General features: G+C 43.9%; 1 protein-coding gene across 1 annotated transcript; it reads left to right on the top strand.

Annotated features, from left to right (window-relative positions):
* Window positions 1-1758: 1758 nt before the first annotated feature.
* On the top strand, window positions 1759-4077 carry LOC111946692. Its single transcript, XM_023950418.1, has 2 exons — window positions 1759-3649; window positions 3732-4077. The coding sequence occupies exon 1, from the start codon at window positions 2124-2126 to the stop codon at window positions 3075-3077; it is 954 nt and encodes a 317-aa protein (XP_023806186.1). The 5' UTR covers window positions 1759-2123; the 3' UTR covers window positions 3078-3649; window positions 3732-4077.
* Window positions 4078-23491: the final 19414 nt, after the last annotated feature.

Genomic DNA, 23491 nt, shown 5'->3' with positions numbered 1-23491 from the left:
GTCAAATATGTTCAGTCTGAGAGATTATGCTTTGGATGTCTACAGTTTGGTCATCATTCGAAGGGCTGCAGTAATAGGAGCACCTGTGACATGTGCAAAAGACGACATCCTACTTGCCTGCATGAAGAGAGAGACAAAGAAAAGCAAAGGTCTTCACAAAACAATCAACATCTTTCTAGAACAGACTCTAACACCATGCAAGTGAACTACCAAGAATGTTCACCTAATCCTCACCCCGAAATAATTCCATCTGCAATTTCAAACAGAGTGGTGCATGATGGGTCCACAACACAAACAGCAGCAGTTGTTCCTGTATGGCTTTCATGGACAACCCATCCAACCAGTGGCGGTTTTTGATATGGGCGATGTGGGCGGTCGCCCAGGGCGGCACTTCATAGGGGCGGCATTTGCGGTGCCCGATGCATGCGTTACGCACATATTGTGCTGTGGTACGATAGATGTCTACGTGGTGTCTCCGATTTTCAAAGAGGAAGCTTGTAGCTATGAATTTGAAATTGCTTCAGCCGCTGACACATAACACTTTTATTTTGATACATCAGACTCTTAAGAATGTCTTCATCCTATTTGCTCTTCACACTTATGGTGCAAAAAAAAAAAAAAAAAAAAAAGATGAAATAACTCAGAGTGAAACAACGTAAAACAGGCACATGAAAAGGTATTTGCCAGAACAATCACCCGTGCTCAACCCAATTTCGACAAAAGCAGGCAATGGGGATTATTTCCCACAATTCCTTGCTCTGACACGGCAGATCCGACACGCACGTGACCACCGCCCTCTGCTGCAAGACATTTGCGGCCACACCTCTTTGCCTTAGTCTTTGGAACATAAGTCAAAAAACTCGAGAGGGGGGCGCAACTCGCCGGTGGCTGGCTGAATCACACTAACAGGTGATTGGGAGTCTTTTTCTATCTGACAATCAACTCTGGGCCGCAGCTGCGGCTCCCGTCATAGAGACGGAGCCGCGTGTGTCAGAGGGAAGGGGAGGGGTGGTGGGGGCAGACCATTTTTTATGGATTGAGTTTTTTTGGAGGATTTCTGCTGTTGGTGTTGCACGAATTTAGGGAAATGCCAAATATTTCTGGAGTAATCACACTGATGAGTTCTATGATTTAGTCTTTAATGTTTTATAAGACCTAAACATATTAATCACAAGAAGTTTTATTTTTTAGATCTAATCCCTCTGATATGTTTCACAAAGACACACACAGGACGTCACACATTAAGAAATTATTGCTAAAAATGAAGCAGGAGTCTAGCTCTAAAAGAATTCTCTAAAAAATGATAAAAGAGCAAAAAAAACGGAATTATTTGATTTGTAATTTCTTATTAATATTACCAGGCTTTCTTTGTTTTGTTCTGCAGCATGTTCATATTTGTATAATTTTGAGAGAATATATTTCTATGGAGAGCAAAATATTACAAGTTATTTAAGGTTTAACTTGTGTTCCTGTTTTTATTCATATTTATGTTCAAAAAGTTCAGTTTAAAAGGTTTAAATGTTTAGCTTTAGTGTGTTCAGTAAATGTTTATCTTCTTCGGCCCAAAACCTTAAGCATGTTTTTAACTTAGGCCCCCTGTGTGACTGAGTTTGACCCCCGCTGTAATACGAGTCTAGAAAAGTCATGCATTTTTTGTGTAAAATGGCTTAATAGAAGATAGGGAAAAAAACATGATGTTGTTGTCAAATTTTGTATATGTGCGGGGGGGGGGGGGGGGGGGGGGGCGCGCTGGTGGGGTTACTCGCCCAGGGAGTAAGTCAGTGTAGAACCGCCACTGCATCCAACCAAAGAAGTCCTCGTATATGCACTCCTAGATTCTCAGAGTGACACAACTTTTGTTCTCAAGGACGTGGCAGACACTTTGGACATAAGCAAGGAAGCAGTCAAACTCAAACTCTCAACAATGGCATCAAAGAACACAGTGATAAACTGTCAAAGAGTAAATCATTTACAATGCCGTGGTTTTTTCCAGCACTAAGAAAGTTTCTTTACCCCCAGCCTTCACACGTGAGTTCATTCCAGCCAATAGGACTCACATACCAACAAACGAAACAGCTAAAGCCTGGTCCCACTTGGAACATCTTCAAGATGAGATTCCAGCTATGCAAAACTGCAAAGTCGGTTTACTCATTGGCTATAACTGTTCTCAAGCTTTACTGCCAAGAGAAGTTGTGTTTGGCAAAGAAAATGAGCCTTATGCTCAACGCACAGACCTAGGGTGGAGCATTGTCGGCCATGGAAACCCTCATGTTGATTTTAGTGATGCTATAGGTTTAAGTCATCGCATAATAGTGCAGCAAGTGACACCGATGGTTAAACCTTATGTCAACCTCAAAACTAAAGTGAACTTCGTCAACAGAACAAAAGTGAAAGAAATAACTCAATCTGACCTCATCAGAGCCCTTGAGCTAGATTTTCAGGAAAAAGGTGAGGAAGAGAACTTTGTTTCTCCAGAAGTTCTCACTTTCATTACATTAAAAGACAACATCACACAAAATGAAACAGGTCGTGAAATGCCTTTACCAGTCAAAGTTCAAAGACCAAACATGCCTAACATCAAAGTAGGTGCTTTACATCGCCTTAAGTCTCTTGAAAGAAGATTAAGGAAGGATAAGGAACATTATGAAGACTGTGGGAACTTTATGACCGACATAAGTTCATGCAAAGAGGCAAAAAGGGTCCCTGAAGAAGAAACAACCAACCCAACAGATGCTTCTCAAGGTTTGAGGGTGAAACAACTCAAGAACTCTAATTGGTTCACAGGTCCAATGTTTCTCTGGCAAAGTACTTTACCTGTTAAAGAGTCCATGGTGGGAGAAATTAAGGACGATGACCCCGAACTGCCAAGAAAAGTGTGTAACACGACGACAGAGAAAACGCCATCATTCATAGATCATTTTCAGAAATGTTCTGATTGGACAAGACTGGAAGGAGCAAATGCCAGATTGAAGCGATTTAACAAAGAATTAAAAGAAAGGAAGCAAAGACCAACAAGCAATAATCTGGAAGTAAGAAGAAATGCAGAAAACACAATCATAACACTAGTTAAAAATTAAGCATTCTGGAAAGATATCAAGACTTTGAAGTCAAACGAAACAATCACAAATCACAAGGACAGTAAACTGTGGAAGTTAATTCAGCACCAGACAATGAATGGATGTTAGCCAGAGTCAGGGTACGAGTAAGATGGCAAAGTAAATAAACTTAAGTTGCAAGTTAGCAATACCACACTTGACAAAGGTGGGAAGTCCAATTTCTTGAAAGACCAGTTCTTAAGGTTGTAACTTTGATTGAGGCAGACTAATAATACATGTGAGGTGTTGTTAAAGACAAATTAAAGGACCTGAGAAAAATCCCACATTAAGATTAGTGTGATTTGGTGGGAGTGTAACGGTCATTTGTTAGTCTGTTGTGTTTTGTTTAATAAATGTTGGTTAAGTTATGAGAAGTTTATTTTGAAGGTAATTTTATTTTGAAAATACCGGAAGTGCTTACTTGTTTAGCGCAGATTGTACGGACAGAGAAGAGAGACGCTGGAAGCAGGAGCACCACGTTTGTATGCAAAGAATACCAGATGTGGATGAGAGGACAATAAGAGTAACTCCCATCTCGGCATGCAGCCAACGAGGTGATTCATTTATTTGTTTTAACTGTCTGTTTATAATGTATGTTCGTTGTCAAAGAAGTTTCTATTATGTTTGTCTATGCAGTTTTCACGGTGGATTTGGAGAGACCAAATAAACCCGTTATGAGAACCATTTGCGTCTGTAAATGCCTGGTGTGGAGAAATAGTTACGTTTATAAAAACAGTTTATTGTGACTGAGGCGGAGCCGCCTGTCAAGCCTTGACAGTTTGTGTTAATTTATATATTATTTCCCGTCACCAAGCCTGGTCTCCTGCATTTTGGGTCCTCCACCTCCAGGTCTTGACAGAATCACTCTGTAGAAGAGACATGGCACAGACATTGATACAGTTAAAAAATAATTTAAAATTGGGCTAAAACATTCATGAAACAGCAAGACAGAAAAAGATTAACCATAATAAACACTGTACTGTGAAGCAAAATAAAGTTGTCTACTATATTTTTAAATAAAGGTTCTAAGCACAGAACTTGTGCCTGAAGGTAATTTCTCAATCTTCTTTGCAATTTCTAACTTATTACCACACTTTCTCTCTAACGATCCTTCTCTCTGCCATTAAACCATATTTAATGAACAAACTGAAACATGAAAAACAAAGCAGTAAAGAGCAGATGACCTGACCAAGGATAAACAGAAAACCAGACACTTTAATAGTCTGAGGGCCATGAACTAAAATGACAGCTGTGGATGAACAACCTGGATCTGGTGTGACAGACAGGGCAACTCAGAACATGACCAAAACATCAAAACCAAACTGAGCAACAGAACCCTCCCAGGTTCAGTTTACCAAAGTTACATACATCTCCAACCGCGAGCAGATCTTTATTTTCATTCCATAATACTTGATTTGTTTTTCTATGGTTTGAACCTTTGAGAGAAAAGTGTAAAAATTGTAACAACTGTCTGAAAAATGTGAATGAAGGATGAAGTGTGATCAGGTGGCTGAGTGTCTCTAGGTAACTCCATGACATGGACATGGGTTGTGTCAGATTTCCCACCCTAACCTACAAAAAAAAAAATCATAGTGCGGCACTATGTAGTGTCCTGAATTTTTAAAAGCAATTCAGACGCCATGCTCACTACTTCGATTCCACATAAGTTAAAATCTAATTAAAATGAACGTTTTGCGGCGATTATTTATGAGTCCACTGTCTTCTGAAGATAAAAACATTGATGGTTTGTCAAAAAACTACATTTAAATACATTTTTTTGGTAAAATGGTAAATGGTAAATGGCGTATACTTCTATAGCGCCTTTCTTCCTACAAGGACAAAGCGCTTTACAGTCACACACGCATTCACCCAGTCACACACACATTCACTCACACATTCAAACACTGGTGGCGGCTCCGCTGCCAAACACAGGCGCCTGCCTCCCACCAGAGGCAAGGTGGGGTTCAGTGTCTTGCCCAAGGACACTTCGACTCATGGGCGTGCTAGGCGGGAATCGAACCTGCAATCTTACGATCATGGGTCGACCGCCCTACCGCTGCACCACGGCCGCCCAAAACTGTTCTGACACAATGCATTGTGGTCCATGTTCGCCGATCTAGTGAGCATCGATGCACACTGGTTTTTTGCAGAGATTTCTTGGAAATTTCCAGGGCACTGGATTTTGGATTCGGACAGCACTTAAAAATGGTGAACGCACTATATATATAGTGCACTATATTGGGGTTGGAGTGGGAATTCGGACATACCCATGCTTGCAGCTTCACACAGGTTTACCTTTATTGATCTTCCCCAGGGAACATGTATCAGAGATAAAGGTTCCTACCAATTTCTGTCACCTGATACTACAGCCCCCTTTCTTAACCCTTGTGCTATCTTAGATGACCCCACCCTTACATTGACGTGTTATTCGTACTATGAAAAAGGTGGATATTGGTGGAAAGATTTCATGTAATCCATGGACACCAGTAAAGATTTTTGATATGATTTGAAATGGTTTATCTCAAGCAATCAAATAAGAATACACAAAAAACATTACAATCATCAGTTATACATTCATACAACGACGAATCAAACTTAGGATAATTAGACATAATAAAATAAAATAAAAAATAAAAAAGGGTCCATAATCTGTCGAATGACCAAGGTTGGTATTCCTTCTTCTGCTGATAAACAGCCGTTCTTCTGGGTTTAAACAAAGTTTGTAGTTCTCTTCGCTGTTATGTCTGCAGACATTAGACAGAGGTCCATATCATTCTTCAGCTGATATCAGCGGCGCTGAGAGTTGAGGTCAAATTGTCTTCAGGTCAGAACTCGCTTCTGAGAATCAGGTTACTTCAGGCTTTTGGAGAAAGCGATGAATCCAGGCATCATATTTCTTGAAATTATTTGGCTCTTTGATTTCTTACTGCATGTTGGTTCAGACGACCGTAATCAAGCACTTCTCAAAATCCTTCGTGGTGTTCACAACCAGAACTTTTGGCCCGGTCCGGTGGACCGAGTGGTTTGACGTAAATCCTGCAGCCTTTAACCCAAGTGTTCTCAATCTGCTTAAGCTTCCTGAGAAGCCTGGCATGTTTGGAGATTGCAGCATTCCTTCTGGTCAGATAGTCGTTCAGATAAACAGCAGATCCATTCAGATTCTTCCTTTGATTCATCAGAGCTAGCTTGTTTTTTTGATTCACAAACCTGATGAGGATCGCTGGTTTATCCGTCTCCTTTCTCCTGGGGAGTGGGTGGCATGTCGCAATGGTGTTGAGATCCAGGGAAATCCCTTTAGACGTGAGAAATGATTCTACTTGGTGTTCCAGAGACATTATTCATCCTTACTTGTTGTTCCACATCGTCCAGTCTTTTCTCAAGGATGTCGACCCGGTTTTCTCGTTGGTCGTTTTGAGCTTGGAATCTTTGGAACTCTTCCATTAGCTACAAGATCGGAGTTAGCTAAGCATTTACTTGTTCCATAAAGGGATACAACGCAGCTTGGATATCATCAAGAGACTTTTTAAGGTCTTCGTAGTCCTGGTTTTTTCTAGGGGGCCATGGTCAGCTCTCTTTTTTGGAGGAAATCAACTTTTTAAGTCATTTGAAGATAGTTGTATAGCCGCAGTGAGCCACAGGCATCCGTGCTGTAACCCGGAACCTGATGATCCGGATCACAAATCATTGAAGAAAAAAGGTTCAGAGCACTGTCTTGTGGGTCTAGATGACCCCACTCCCAATGTTAAAGTGCCTAGGATAGCACAAGGGTTACATGAAGAACTTCAGGGTAACTCAACTAAAACATTTCTCTTGTCAGTAAACATTGTGCTGCTCCACAGTAAAGTTTGCATCCAGATAACTAACATTTCAAAGTGCTTCTATCTGTGAAAACATAAAAAAACTGCATGCATTTCAACACATCAAGCTCTATCTATGAGGAATGAGATAGAGTACTCAGTTCCTTTGCCTGAGTGCAGGAATTATTCTTCCCCCAAAACTCACTCAGTTCCTCTCGTTTAACCTAACATAGTGCTTCAAGTACGCTGGCTCTTACTGGAAAGTGTCTCCCAGACACTAAAGTCTCCTGCTCCACCACAAGATTTTTCTTTCTCTGGCCTCTTGCCTCTTGCATCTTCAGGTGGAGAGGACAGGCGTTTCTGGTGCAACAGGTGTTGGTGAAAGATGTCATCTGTTCCTCCACAGGACCATTTTTGGTGCATCTATGATTTACGACCCTGGAGTGTCTGCTGCTGAAAGAACCGTGCCCCTCTCCTGCAAACCTTATACCCACACTAACAGGATTGGGTCATGCGCACCTGTTCTGCATTCTGCATCTGTCTGCTTTTGGGTCCAGCTTATTCAAAACCTGACTGTCATGCTCCGCCCTGGAGTGAGACCGACAGATCCAAGCTAAAACAATAAAAACCACTGCAGAGGTTTGTGTGGATTAAAAAATGCCTGTTATTTTATTTTACAGCACATGCTTTAAAACACAGACTCCTCTCTCATCACATGAACCAATATTCACATGCTATTATATAAGACATGGCCCTTACCTTGGGCCGGGTGGTTCCACTTCAGCTTAATTGTCTGAATTTTGGTCAGGCGCTACAAAAGCCTACCAAACCCATTGTATGCAATATTAATATCGTTATACTTCAAACACGTAAATAGTTGTGTGCACGCTATTTTCTTTTGTTTTGTTGTTGTGTGAACTCAATTATGTAATTTAATTTACTTACAACACTTTTATGTTTTAACTTTGTAATATCGACTACCCCCCACTCTAACCCCTTAACCCAGTGGTCCCCAACCACCGGGCCGCGGACCGGTACCGGGCCGCGGGACACTTGGCACCGGGCCTCGGACCGGTACCGGGCCGCGGGAAATTTTGGCGAACAGAAAGAAAAAATAATTTCCATTTTATTGTTTTTCTCGAAAAAACTTTTTATTTTGAAAAGTGACCGGATTCTCTCTGTTACATCCGTCACACTTAACGCACGTCAAAGTCGCGACACACCAAACATCATGTGATACACCCTGCTAAAATGAAACCCAAACAACCAAAATGAGCAAAAAACAAGGGGAAACGGTCCAATGAAGGGACAGAAGAGGAACCTGCACCCAGGCAGCGGTAAACGTGCTTTGCGCTGCACCTCAACCCCCCCCCACCGGTCCGCGGTAAACGTGTCTTGCGTTGTACCGGTCCGCGGTGACAAAAAGGTTGGGGATCACTGCCTTAACCCACATCTCTAACATCCCACTCTGTTTCTTTCTCTCCTCATTTGTTTCCTTTTTTACATCCAATCCAACAAGGAATGCATGCAAATATAATTTTCATAAATAAAGTTTAGCCTCAAAAACAGAAGTTGTTTATACAAAAATACACTCAGTCTGTCTGAAGATCCATAAACCCCAATTGTAACAATACAATTTGTCCAATACACTCAGCTCTGATCTGCTTGCTGAGCTGTTGGACAGGACAAGTTAGAAAAAAATAAAAATTAATAAAACAAATAAAAAAAAGCCTACCAAACCCAGAGTTTGAGTCCTTGTGTGAAGTTTCAGTCATGGGAAACTGCCTCATTACCTCCCCCCTCTCCTGGTGCCGCCGTGGTGGCCCACCGAGACAGGTAGTCTCCTAGCCGGCTGTTCTTCATGTCCCCTATGCAACGGCCGGTGTGAAGTCCTGGTCACATGGGGTCGTCGGGCGTTGACGTATTGCGTTGCAAGTTTTGCAGCCTCCAAACCGGTGGTGGGTTCCCGCTCCTTAACCCACGTACGAACGTCAGGTGGAAAAATCCTCAATAGCTGCTCGAGTAGGTCTTCGCTACACGTTCAAAACGTAGTAAGCAATTTTCATTGTCTTCACCAGACTGGAATGGTTGCAACTTGGGGTCCTTTCGTAGGGCTGGAACCTCCACATTGGCCAGAGTCGGTAACCCCTACCAGCCTCCATTGCCGTCCGCAAACCTTGGAGCTCCCCAAGCAGCATTTATTCTTTGCTCCTCTGGGTACAGATGAACTCCCGCAGCAGTGTAACCATCTCCTGCTCTGAGGACGCGGCTCGTGGTGGCTGGAAGGAAGGACCCTCCTCCCCATCGTCAGTTGCCCAGTCTTTACCTTCCACGTCAGGTTCAGCTGGCTCTGGTTCCGTCAAAAGTTTGGCAGCCTTGCTCCTTGTTTTCTGGGTCATCATCCCACTTCTGACACCAAATGTCATGCTCCGCTCCAGAGTGAGACCGACAGGTCCAAGGCAAAACAATAACAACCACTCCAGTGGTTTGTGTGGATGAAAAAAATGCTTGTTATATTATTTTACAGCACATTCTCTGAAACACAGACTCTTCATTCATCACATGAACCAATATTCACATGCTCTTATATAAGACCTGGCACCTCCTTGGGCCAGGTGGTTCCATTTCAACTAATTGTCTGAATTTTGGTCAGGCGCAACGGAAGCCTACCAAACCCAGGGTTCGGGTCCTTGTGTGGAGTTTCAGTCAGGGGAAACCGTCACACTGACACACACCGGCTGTAGCTGTGATAAGTCGAGTGCTCTGTGCTGTTATTGTCTTGCTGATGCTTTTGTCTCTCCTTCTGCTCAATATTTCTCAGCCTCTTTATATCTGCACCTTCTGGATTGAGCTGGAACAGTTGTTCTTGTCCTCCTGTATCAATTTCCTAGAGGTAGCGGCTGGGTAGCTCGGTTGGTAAGGTGAGAGGCTACCACGCAGGATTCTACCCAGGGTTCAATTCCCAGAGAGGAATGAGCAGTGGTATTGGGGCAATTACCATATCAATGGCAAGCAATTAACATCACCCAGTGAGGGCCCTTGAGCAAGGCCCTTAACGCTACAGCGGCTCACCGCTACCCCAGGGGATGGGTCAAATGTGGAGAACAAATTTCCCATTGTAGGATAAATACAGTATCCATTATCAATTATTATTAATTATCAAAATGATAAGCCATGAGAGCAAGATGTGGATATTCAGACTTCTTGAGGAGATTCTTGACTGTCCTCAAAGCTTAATCCGCCTCACCATGGCTTTGTGGGAAATGCGGGCTGGAAGTCACATGTCTGAAGTTCCAGCAGCATGCGAACTTACAGAAGTGCTCTGAACTAAATTGAGGCCCATGATCCGAACATAACTCATATGGGATACCGTGTTGTGCGAACACAGAATTGAAGTGTTCAATTACACCTGCAGATGTTGAAGACGTCAGCTTGGCCACTTCAAAGTTTCTGGAATGATAGTCCACAATAATCAGGTGCTGCTGTGAACTGAACTGGGACAGATCTGCTCCCATGACCATGGCCTTTTTGGAAACTCCGTAGGAAGCAATGTTTCTCTCCAGTTTGTTCTAGATGTCACATTGTTCTTTCATTTTTGTTAACTCTTTGCTAAGACCTGGCCACCGAACTGACTACTTGGCTCTTGGTCTGCACTAAGTTATCCCCAGATGTCCCTCAGGCAGCTCTGCAAAAATATCCTTCTTCACTGTTCTACTACCGTAAAGTAGGAAACCACTGTGAACTGCGACCTCTCCAGAGACCTGCAGTTAAGGCTGCAGGGATCTTTCAGCTGAGAATTTATCTGGCCATCTTTCCATACTTTTTGAGTTGCTGAATAAAGATTTTGTTCTCCTGGCGAGTCTAGATTTACTGGAGCCTGTTCTCAGGCTGTGACTGTGTCAACATACAGGTTTATGTCTTCTTCTAATAAGTTGGAATTTTTCCCTCCAACAGGAGCTAATGACATTACATCTGCAGTTGCTGTCAGGATATTGGGGCTTTTTTGGCCTTCATGGCTTGCCATGCCTGCTCAGCCTCCAGACTCCACTGATTGATCATTCGGTGTAGCTGGATCCTGCCGTTGTTAAGCTCCATTCCTTCACCAACACTGCCAGTTCGTTGTGTTCTCCACCCTCGAGCAAGTCATATCAAGTGGATTTTTCTCCCTGCTTATGTGGATCCCAGTTCTGTTTTTGGACATCGGGCCTCGTTGTTAGTTTGGATTTTGGATTGGATTTCACGTGCATGACCATGGACTTGATTTTACAGGGATTCTCTGGTGCTCTCAGTTCTCCACGTTGATGTTTCTAGTGTGAATATCTACACAAGAGTCTGGTTTCTGGAAGTGGAGTGCTCCCGGCTGAGTATTGCTCTTAGAACATGACAAACATCTCTTGTGTTTCTATGGAACTACGTTTCTGCCATAAACTGAAAGGGCGTAAAGACAACTAAGCGGGCGTATTTAGGAACTGAGTGAGTGAACCTTAAAACCGCGCAGGCGCAATTCTAACTGAGAAGTGATCTTGCGCGGTCAATTCCTTTTTGCGCGCTCATGTGGATTTACGCTCAGTGTTAAGGGGGCGTTTTTGTCACTTTTGGGGCAGGAACCTTTCTGGTTGATCTGATTGGCTGAAATTTGCATGGCTTATCGGCGAGGCAGCGGGGCGGGACCTTCATTTTTCAGTGCGGGGGGGGGGGGGGGGGGGGGGGGGGGTTAACAGGCGGCTCTTGAGCTGCATGCAGCTCTCTGCCTTTTATCATGTTTTCTATATTCACTACTTTCACAACCATAAGGTGAAAGTCTTACATTTTCTCCAAAATTTACAGAGCGGCCCTAATGTGTTATTGCGTTACTTCGGTAAAGAGGATCTAGGAGAGAACAGCATGATGACGGTACGGAGAGAGGAGAGGACGTGAAAGAAGACCCCCCCCCCTCATAGTACAAAGGAGCAGATATGAGCACAATGCAGAACTACTGCGTTTTGGAAACCCTGGAAATGCAAAGAGACACGATTATGAGGCATAGTTTAAACTGCAAGCCATCAGCTACGCGGAGGAACACGGGAATAGAGCAGCTGTGGTTCGGTTAAATTAGATCTTCACAGATTCGGACTTCCTTCTTCAATAACTCTTCTGATCAACGTTCAAATGTGTCAGCAAGTATCTCACTCATTTTGTATTAACACAGAGAGTGAACTACAAAAGCATTTTTAAAGAAAAAAGTTCGTTTTTATTGCCTTTTAATCAGAATTGTTCGTTTCAAGCTGTGAATGCAAACAGAGCAGCGAGCCGGCTGCCAAGGGAGCGTCAAAAAAGTGCAACCTCTGTGAAACACCATTCTGAAAAAAATCAGTGAACTTTTAAAAAGCGAATAAATGTCTATATTTATATGAACTGGTAATGAAGACTCGTCAGCATAGTCATGCTACATTATTATTTATTATACAAAATTTTGTTAGAAAGTCAACCTCTATTTTATTTCTTATAGTTCTTAAAATTTAATAGAGATATAAATCATAACATAAATGCACAATAGCTCTGAAGATACTAAAGCTTCTGTCACCAAACCTCCTGTACTGACTAATCATGACCTTATTTTCCTACTAAAATAAAGATTATGCAAAAAAAAAAATTCTGGCATCTTCAGAGCTATACAGGATTTTTGACCAAATCTGATCCATTTGTAATTATGAAAAATTCCTATAAATAAACAAAGTGAACTATTGACATTCTTTATTTTAGTATGACAATAAGGTCATGTCAAGTTACTGATAACTTTAGTCATGATTCATATCTATTAAAATTTGAAAAAGTATATGAAACAAGATAAAAAAAAGACGGACTTTCCTACAAAATATGTATTGTAACAAGAATATGCTTTATAATAGTTTTATGATTTTTTTTGTAAGATTATTGATTTTTACACAGTGGTGTTTCACAGTTCACAGAGGTTGCACTTTGTTGACGGTCCCTTGGCAGGCGGCTGCTGCATGTCTGCATTCACAGCTTTAAGCGAACAATTCTGATTAAAAGGCACAAAATGATCTTTTTTCTTCAGAAATGCATTTGTGGTTCACTCTCTGTGTTAATACAAAAGGATTGAGATACTTGCTGACACATTTGAACGTTGATCAAAAGAGTTTTTGAAGCAGGAAGTCTGAATCTGTGAAGATCTTTCTAACTTATCGAACCTCAGCTGCCAGAGAATTTAAAATAATGAATCCATGGTTCACAAGTGAGGACGCTGGAAAACCAACTCCGACAAGACAAGTAGACGCAGCAGCAGCTGAGTTTCCGCGGAAAAGGAAAGGCCTGTGTTGGAAGATCGACTCGAGGCTGAGCGCTGCTACTTCCAGCAGATGACCGTGAAAGCTGTCCATCCTGCCCCCTTACCGGGACGCAGCAACGGGCGAGTTACGCCACACTTTGGGACTGCAGGACTTAAACTTGGCCTGAGGTGTCTGCTTTCACTGTTCTTTGCTATGCGGCTCGCATAGCAAAGAGACGGACTCTGATGATGAGGAAAGGGAAGCCGGCGTGTTTTGTATATATGTAGTCCAGCTGTTTCAGATGCAGAAGATGACTTTGATGGATTTTAATTGATGACTGAAAAAATAAATCACAACCAATTCAGTTTTGCGCTCGCTGCCTTTTTTAAACACACACCAGCGTGCATGTTTCACCGGTATGTGTTAACGTTAAATACAGAAAAAAACACTCAAAACTGAAACGGTGCTGCTGTAAGGAGAGGAGGGGGTTATGGCACATAACATGGCTTTAATTGTGTGTTTGTCTGGCAGGTCAGTGTGTGGTGTGGCTCATTAAATATCACAGTTAAAGATGTCGGCTCTTTGTGTCAAACTTGTTTGTCCCCCCCTGTTAGAGGCATTCATAGAAAAAAAACGCGGATGTAACGTGGATTAAAACATTAACCAACGACCCAAAACTAAGGTAAGAAAGTGCAACGGGTTTATTTCTGGTGTAAGTTTTTCTCATGTGAAATTCACTGCATTTGTTATCGTTTTAATGCTTTTAATCCACGTTACAGCCGCCGTTCCTTTTCTATTAAAGCCCCAAAATGAAAGCCCCGCCCCGCTGCTTGGCATGCAAATTTCAGCCAATCAGATCAACCAGAAATGTTCCTGCCCCCAAGTGACAAAAACCGCCCCCTTAACACTGAGCTTAAATCCAGGTGAGGGCGCAAAGGAGATTGACCGAGCAGGATCACTGCTCAGTTAGGATTTCAGCCGTTCAGTTGTAAAATACGGGGTCGCTTGGTTAGAATTGCGCCATCACAGTTTTAAGGTTCACTCACTCAGTTTCTAAATACGCCCGCTTAGTTGTCTTTACGCCCTTTCAATTTTTGGCATTTATGTAATTCGATATGTTTCCGTCACAGACTCCCCTCTGCATTGGGCAGTATCATCGGAACGATTACCACCTTAGCTGCATTTATCTTACCCTCTGTGTGCTCGTCCTTGGGTTTTCCAATACCTCCTCCTTCTGACAGTTGTGATGTTTTTGCCTGCCATATGAGAGGTTGTAAAAGAGAACCTCAGTCTCATGCGTAACCATTACATGCGGGGTGGCAGCTCTTCCAATATCTTTGAACCTATCAGTGGGACTAAAGGTATGTCATCTGTCACCATGCAATAACTTTTCCAAAGAGAACAACTTAAAACCTCTCCCATCCCCACGCTAAGGCTGATGCCTCCTCAATTTGAGCGTATCGCTGCTCATTAATGCTCTGACGCATAAGCAAAAGTTACAGCATCTGGGTCTGTTTCCGTTCCTCGAAATCATGACACAGTCCCTCTGGTCCCCCATAATAAGCGGGGGTAGGGTCGTCAGCCTCCCTCGGTGGGGGTTCCTTGGTGATTGTTGGGGGTCTTCAGGGTCTGAGGACCAGGGTTCCCATTGGTTCCCAGAGGCTCTGGGTGGGGGACCCTGGGTCTGCGTCCTGGGGGACGTGTCTAGCCTGGCTCCTCTGTAGCCGCATGGATTTGGGTGGCTGGAGATGGGGGCTGGTGAGCTCCATGGCGCCACTGCCACGCTACCCACTCAACCTGGTGTGTTTGATTCGGAGAGGGGCTGAAAGTCAGGGTTCCAACTGACTATTATTCCTCTTTACACTAACATCTGTCATAAATATTAAATAAAATGAACAAAATAAATGAATTTAAAGGGAAAAGGGGAATAAAGGTAAAATAAATTAGATACATTAAAAAAGGCCTCCCCTCCCCAATATCTTCATTGCTTTAGACACTTAAGAACCACCTCTTTTTAGCTCATACACTAAATATCGACAAACATGATTCACACTTTCACACATGCAGGGCCCTTGGGAGGGCGTTTTTGGGTGATCGGATGCCAATGTTGGAGGATGGAGGCGTCTGTTTTGCCCCCACTCTACGAATTTTAATGGCACCCCCTTAGCTTATGAACACTCATGCACATACCAGGAGGATGGTGGTCACATTGGACCCTGTCTCCCAAAACAGAAATAGCTTTTTGGAATGAATGCAGAACTACCAAGTAAATCTGTAGACTCTCATTCATCCAGGATGGTTCCACAGCAGAACTAGTTTAGAAAAACAGGCCCGGACTTAGTTTTGTAACCTTGTGCTTTCTTAGGCACTTTAACATTGGGAGTGGGGTCATCTAGACCCACTAAACAGTGCTCTGAACCTTTTTTCTTCAATGATTTGTGATCTTCACTGGTGTCCATGGATTACATGAAATCTTTCCACCTTTATCCACCTTTGTCATGGTAGGGAGAACACGTCAATGTAAGGGTGGGGTATTCTAAGATAGCACAAGGGTTAAGCTGATAACAAGTTTGCCTCTTATCCTGGGGGGCCTTATCAATTCTGTGTAAGGTGGGGGGTATATACTAGTCTCACGTTTGGTTGCTAAAGTCATGCAGAGACTTCCTCATTGTTGGAGAAAGCTCCGCCCTTTTCCAGGTTTTCTTGTCTCTGATCCTGTGAGCTGGATGGATCTGGAAATCTCCATCCCAACAGATCTAAGAAAATTTGATCTGATACAGCAACGTTTTGAAATACCAATATAACAATTTTTGATCCGTGGACTTGGATCAGGGAATTTGGTAATCCGGATCACTTTAATCCTGATCCAAAGATGTGAAATTCTAGGCCATAGAGATGATTTTGATCCCAGCTCAGTGCATGATCTGATACTGATTGATCAGCCTAAGATCCAGTGTTTGGTTCTATTTTTCATGTATTAATGATCACGTTGATCCAGATGCAGTTTCAAACTCCAGGGTCTTTATGATTTCCAGTTTTAGAGCCACAGGTCCATTAAGGTGAGAGGAGATTTTTTCAGAACAGGAACAATTCTGGAGGCCTTCAAGCTGCATTTGATTGGACAAATCTGTTCTGTTCTCACCGTCCTGCTAAACCGAGGAGGGAAGACAAAAGTTACCGTTCACAGCCACAAGCATGAGACTGTTTGCTGTGTCTTCAAAAACAAGTCTGAAGTCTGAAAAAAAAGAAAACTGAAACAAAAATAAAGCGTCTCAGAAACAGGAAGTCGTCTTTTGTTGCTCTCTTCAGTCCACTGTCACATTACTGATGTTTCATGTACTTTCAGTTTGTGGATGAGAAATGTTCTTCAGGCAAAGTGATTGTTTTTATTAGAGCCGACTATCAGAAAAGTTGGTTTCAGGATTTGAGTTGTGGGAGTTTTTATTTTTCAGACAACTTTGATGATGAACAAACTTTTTAGTGTTTTGTTTTTCCTGATGGATGTCTGTGTTTTAACCAGAGGAGGTGAGTAAAACTAAAGTCTGTTTTATTTCTTGTTCTGGCTGAGTCTTTCTCTGAACCAGTGACGTGCGGTGAGGTTGATGGCTGGTGTGGCACTGAATCCTCTGGAGTCAGATTTACAATGACAGAACTAAATATTTCACCTTTCATCCAACAGCAGCTAACAGCTTATAAAATACACACAAGATCATATTTGTCCTACAGAGAACATTTCTTCAAAGATAGATAGAACACTCTTGTTGTATATAAATTATTCGTACTGTGAACAAATGAAAGCATACAGATGTGTTCAGCACACATTTGACCCTCAGTAATTATTTCTGGTAATTTTCCAACTTCAAATTCTAGTGCTTAACATACAGTTTCTAGCATTCACCTCAACAGCAACATGTCCACCCTAAGGTTAGTTACTTGGAATGTGCAAGGAGCTGGAACCAGAGAGAAGAGACTGAAAATAATGAGCAAATTAAAAGATCTCAAAACTGATTTTGCGTTTCTTCAAGAAACTCATATGTCTAATTCCTTGGTGAATATTCTCGCCACAGCAGATTTTCCCAACGTATATTCAGCCTGTTATAATTCTAGACAGAGAGGAGTAACAATTATGATAAATAAGGAAATTAAATTCACAGAAACTAGTACAGTCATAGACCCAGAAGGAAGATTTATAATAGTCACTCTTTCCACTTAAAATATGCAGCTGTGTTTAGCTAATGTGTACGCCCCCAATGTAGATGACCCTTCATTCTTTCATTCCTTCTTCTCTGCGCTATCTGAACATACAGACAAATCGCTAATCATTGCAGGTGACCTCAACATGTGTTTAGATCCAGAGATGGATAGGCTAAATAACACATGAAATCTTAGAATCTGGCAATCCACAAACACTGTTAAACAGTACATGGAGGATCTTGGTCTTTGTGATATTTGGCGTTTATTCCACCCCACAAAAAGAGCTTATACCTTTTTCCACAGTTCATCAATCATACTCCAGGCTAGATTATTTCTTGGTTAACAGCTCCTTGTTGAGCATAGCTACGGAAGCACAGATCCACCCCATTACTATCAGCGACCACGCACCAGTTTCCCTGACTCTTAAAAACAAAACATCACCGTCTTCATTAAGGAGCTGGAGGTTCAATTCATTGTTGCTAAGAGACTCTAACTTTATAGATTTCTTTGCTAAAGAATGGTCCTCACATCTTCAAAATAATGACCACCCAGGTATTTCCTCGTGCCTTTTATGGGAGGATGGGAAAGCAGTCATGAGAGGAAAAATAATCGCCTTCTCATCCCACAAAAAAAGAAAAGAAAACTCTAAACTAGTGGATTGGACATGATCCAGCTGCAATAAATTCTGTTTTTAAAAACTTTTACCAATCTCTCTACTCATCCCAAATTAATCCTTCTGACAATGACATTAATAGTTTTCTCAATAGCATAGATTTGCCTAGACCAACAGAGGAACAAATCACAGCCCTGGAGTCCCCTCTTACTAAAGAAGAGCTACATAAAGCATTAACCAACATGCCTAATAAAAAAGCCCCAGGACCAGACGGCTTCCCAGCAGAATTTTATAAAGAGTTTTGGCAAATCTTAGCTCCCATTTTTCTCAGAATGACAATAGAAATTAAGGACAACAATTATCTACCTCCAAATATGAATTCTGCTAATATTATCTTACTTCTGAAACCTGGAAAAGATCCCACATCACCATCCAGCTATCGACCCATATCGCTGATTAATGCAGATCTTAAAATAATCTGCAAAGCCTTAGCAGGAAGGCTGGAGAAGGTAGTTCCCTCTCTCATACATCCTGACCAAACAGGTTTTATAAAAGGTAGACATTCATCTACCAACATGCGCATATTAATCAACCTCATAGATTATATAACCATCAACAACCGAGAAGCAACCATTTTGTCACTGGACGCTGAAAAGGCATTTGATTGGGTCAACTGGAAATTTTTAATAGCCACCCTGAACAAATTTGGCTTTGGAAAATCATTTATTAACTGGATTAAAATACTATATGCCTCTCCTAATGCTCGTATCAGAACAAATGATCAAACATCTCCAAGCTTTAATTTACAAAGAGGAACCAGACAAGGCTGTCCACTATCTCCGTCTTTATTTGCCCTATTTATTGAACCTCTAGCTGCTGCAATTAGGCAAAGTCTGTCATGACTCACTAACTTGGCAGACCCAGATGCTGGAACCCGGAAAGAGGACAGGAGGTGAATGGAAGTAAGTAAACGAGTTTATTGTTCCAGAGGGTGACGTAGTTTGCTGTGGCAGGAGGACGGCGAAGTTGGGAGGCTGCCGAAATTCCGGAGCGAGACTTTGATGTACGGCTGCGGCTTCCGACTCTGCTTCGGGTCGGCTGCGGTACTTGACGTGGCTGGAGGTTCGGCTATGGTTTTGAACGTGGCTGAGGCTCCGTGACGAGATAGGTGGCTTCCGGTGAAGTTCTGCTTGGTAATCACTTGATTCGAGGCGTCCACTCGTGGGCATGAAGGTCCTGGAGACAGGGAAACGTACGTGAGACAAGGACAAGATACTTGGCATGAGAAGACTGAGAGAGAGACCAGACTAGCACCATCAGGGGCAACGATCTGGCGTTGAATCCTGGTCTTGAGGCTCCTTAAGTAGGTCAGGTAGGGTGATGAGATGAGTGGACGCAGCTGGGATGAATCAGAGGCCAAGCAGAGAGGGGAGGGGGAGGAGAGCTGACAGAGGCACCATGACAGTACCCCCCCCTCAACGACCGCCTCCGGGCGGTCCAGGACGGCGATCAGGATGGGCCCGGAAGAAATCCTCGATGAGGGACGGGTCCAGGATGAGAGAGCGGGATATCCAAGATCGCTCCTCAGGACCATAACCCTCCCAATCAACCAGGAACTGGTGCCCGCGACCCCGCCGCCGGATGTCCAGGACGCGGCTGACAGTGTAGGCAGAGCCACCGTCGATGACCCGGGCGGGTGGTGGGGAAGCGGACGGCGGGCACAGAGGACTGTCCTGAACGGGTTTGATCTGGGAGATGTGGAAAGAGGGGTGTACCTTAAGCGCTCGAGGAAGGCGAAGGCGGACACAGGTAGGATTAATGATCCGTTCAATAGTGTAGGGTCCGATGAACCGCGGAGCCAGCTTCCGGGAGTGGGCTTGAATGGGTATATTGCGCGTAGAGAGCCATACCCTCTGACCAGGCTGGTAAGCGGGCCCCACCACCCTGCGTCGATTGGCGATGCGGCAGTTGCTCTCCTTGGTGCGGAGGAGAGCATCTCTGGTTTGGCACCAGACGCGATGGCAACGCTGGAGATGTTGTTGGACCGAAGGCACTGCCAAGTCGAATTCCTGGGACGGAAACAGAGGTGGTGAGTACCCGAGGGCGGCCTGAAAAGGTGACACCCCAGTAGCAGAGGATGGATGGGTGTTATGAGCATACTCTATCCACACTAGATACTGGGACCAGTCCTTCTCATTCTGCGCCGCCAGGCAACGTAGAGCTGCCTCCAGTTCCTGGTTGGCCCTCTCCGCCTGGCCGTTGGACTGGGGGTGAAAACCGGAGGTGAGACGGAATTACCCTGGGAGGGAGGCAAACCAGTGACAAAGTCCAAAGCAATATGGGACCAGGGACGGCTGGGGATCGGAAGGGGTTGCAATAATCCGGCAGGAGCGGAATGGGAAGCTTTAGAGCGGGCGCAGGTGGTACAGGCAGCCACAAACTCACGAACATCCTTCTCCATTGAAGGCCAGAAAAATCTTCTGCGGAGGAGATTGAGAGTTCTCCACGCGCCGCCATGACAGGATACTCGAGAGGTGTGTCCCCAGGAAATGACGTCTGACCTGAGGGCGGTAGGTACAAACAGGGTACCATTAGGACATGGGGGATGATCGAGTTCCTCACCTTGAGCTTGGAGGACTCGATTTTCAATATCCCAGGTGAGGGCGCCCACAATACAGGTTTTCTGTGGAGCAATATTTACGGGAGAGGGCATCGGGCTTGATATTCCGGGTTCCGGGTCGATAGGTGATGGTAAAACGGAATCTATCAAAGAACAAGCACCACCGAGCCTGCCGTGAGTTAAGTCTTTTAGCCATTCTCAAGTAAGCCAGATTCTTATGATCAGTCCAAACGATGAAAGGTTGTTCCGCCCCCTCCAGCCAGTGCCGCCACTCCTCCAGAGCCAGTTTTATAGCCAACAGTTCATGGTTACCCACGTCGTAGTTCTGTTCTGCTGCTGACAATTTCTTAGGGAAAAAGGCACAGGGTTTGAGTTTACCTGACTTTTGCTCCTTCTGGGACAAGACGGCTCCGACCCCGGAGTCCGAGGCATCCACCTCAACTATAAACTGGCGTGAGGCGTCCGGTTGAATCAATATGGGAGCAGTGACAAATAGTTCCTTAAGGTGATCAAAAGCCCGTTGAGCCTCAGGGGTCCACTGAAAGTTGATGTTAGTGGAAGTCAGGCGGGTGAGAGGAGCAGCTATGCTGCTATAATTTCTGATAAAACGTCTATAGAAATTGGCAAACCCAAGGAATTGTTGCAGTTTCTTCCGATTGTTAGGGGGCTCCCATTTAGACACTGCCTCAATCTTGGAGGGGTCGGGTCGTATACGACCAGCCTCTATGATGTACCCCAAAAACTGGACGGTTCCCACATGAAATTCACATTTTTCAGATTTGACAAACAGTTGGTTTTCCAATAATCTAGTGAGTACCTGACGAACATGTTGCTCATGCTGAGTTTGGTTGCTGGAATAGATGGGAATGTCGTCCAAATAGACGAAAACAAACCGGTTCAGAAAGTCTCTGAGGACGTCATTCACGAGTCTCTGGAAGATGGCAGGGGCGTTGGTCAACCCAAAAGGCATTACAAGGTATTCATAGTGCCCCAGGGGGGTGTTGAATGCCGTCTTCCACTCGTCCCCTTCTTTGACACGCACCAAGTGATAGGCATTGCGCAGATCCAGTTTGGTGAAGATGCGTGCTTCCTGAACAGAATCAAATACAGAGGTGATTAGAGGCAGAGAGTACTTATCCTTGATAGTTATTTGGTTGAGTTCCCGATAATCAATACAGGGACGAAGTGATTTATCCTTTTTTTCCACGAAGAAAAACCCTGCTCCCATTGGGGAGGAGGAGGGGCGGATATGACCCAGGGAGAGCGCCTCCTGTATGTAGCTTTCCATTGAGAGCTTTTCTGGTCCGGAAAGGTTGAATAATCTCCCCTTAGGTAGTGTGGAGCCAGGCACTAAGTTAATCGCACAATCGTAGGGACGATGGGGAGGTAGTGCGTTAGCTCTAGTCTTACAAAAAACATCTTGAAGGTCATGATAACATGCAGGGATCTTTCCTAAATTAACTTCACTAGACTGCACAGTGGGATGATGGGGAGTGGTAGGTATAGCGGACGAAAGACAGTTAGCCAGACAATAGGCACTCCAGTTAGTGATCTGACCTAGACACCAATTGAACTGGGGGTTATGACGTTTAAGCCATGAAAAGCCTAAAACAATACGAGTGTGAGTAGATTGAGTGATAAAAAATTGTATCTTTTCCCGGTGGTTACCGGACGTAAGCAGTTGAACAGGTTTGGTGCGATGTGTTATCCTGGAGAGGTGTTGACCTCCTAGGCCAGAGGCCTCGACAGGGGTATCCAACGGTTCTGTGGGAAGGCAAAGTTTGTTAACCAGCTCATGATCTATCAGGCTCTGTTCTGCTCCGGAATCAATAAGGGCCTTCGAAAAATGAATTTTGTTCGTACTAACAATCTTGACAGGAATATAAAGGAAACTCATGGTTGAATGGGTGATAGCTTCTTCCCCCCGCGACCTGTCGCTTAGCGGGGGGTTCGGGAGTTTAAACGCAAAGGGCACTGAGAAACTAAGTGTCCTTGAGCCCCGCAATAGAAACATGAACCTTCATTCCTGCGTCGTTGTCGATCCTCCGCTGACAATGTTGAATGACCTATTTGCATAGGTTCCTCCGGTGTTTTGGAGGTTGGATTAAAATTTGTTCGGGGAGGCGACTGGAACGTGGCGGTAGAGAAGCTTGTGTTGGTGGTAGATTTCTTTGAGTTCTGTGGACGTTCATTTTCACGTTCTCTGAGCCGGATGTCGGATCTGAGAGCTGCTGTGACGAGATCTTCAAACGTATTAGCTTCAGGTTGGGTACACAAATGATCTTTTATGGACTCGTTCAGTGACTGATAAAAAATGCCTTTTAACGCCACGTCTGGCCAGCCAGCTTCAACTGCCAGGATACGGAAATCTATGACGTGTTCACTGACAGTTCGGTTACGTTGTTTCAAATTTATGAGGCATTTTGTAGCCTCTTCCTGTTTACGGGGCTGATCAAAAATCAGACGAAACTCAGTTAGGAAACGGTCATAACTAAGGTGAGAGATGGGATTAGCCGAGATAAAGGGTGGAGCCCACTGTAGGGCTTTGCTTCTAAGTGAATTAATGATGAGAGTGATTTTGCTGTGGTCCGTGTGATAGTACCTGGGGGCTTGTTGGAATATGAGTTGACATTGCAATAGAAAACCGCCGCAGGCTTCGACGTCACCTGAAAACAGTTCCGGTTGTAGTCGGAAGTTTTCCGGTGCGTCAGCGAAACCGGAAGCGGAAGCGGAAGCGGAGATATTGCCGGAAGATGGTATGGCTGAAACTGTAGCAGAGTTAGCATGTTGTCCAGTTAATGCAATCAGAGTTTGTGTCATACCGTCTAAACGGCGAAATAAGTCCTGCTGAGCTGATGCCATCTGGGTTAGAGCGTCAGCTTGACGTCCTAGCATGATTCCCT

The sequence above is a fragment of the Oryzias latipes genome, chromosome 20, assembly GCF_002234675.1.
Source record: "Oryzias latipes chromosome 20, ASM223467v1".
Taxonomy (NCBI): domain Eukaryota; kingdom Metazoa; phylum Chordata; class Actinopteri; order Beloniformes; family Adrianichthyidae; genus Oryzias; species Oryzias latipes.
Note: the sequence above shows the minus strand (reverse complement) of the source record. Positions and strands in the feature narration are given on the sequence as shown.

Coding starts and splice junctions, on each gene's coding strand:
- LOC111946692 (XM_023950418.1), top strand. CDS start 2,124: ATGCAAAACTGCAAAGTCGGTTTACTCATTGGCTATAACTGTTCTCAA.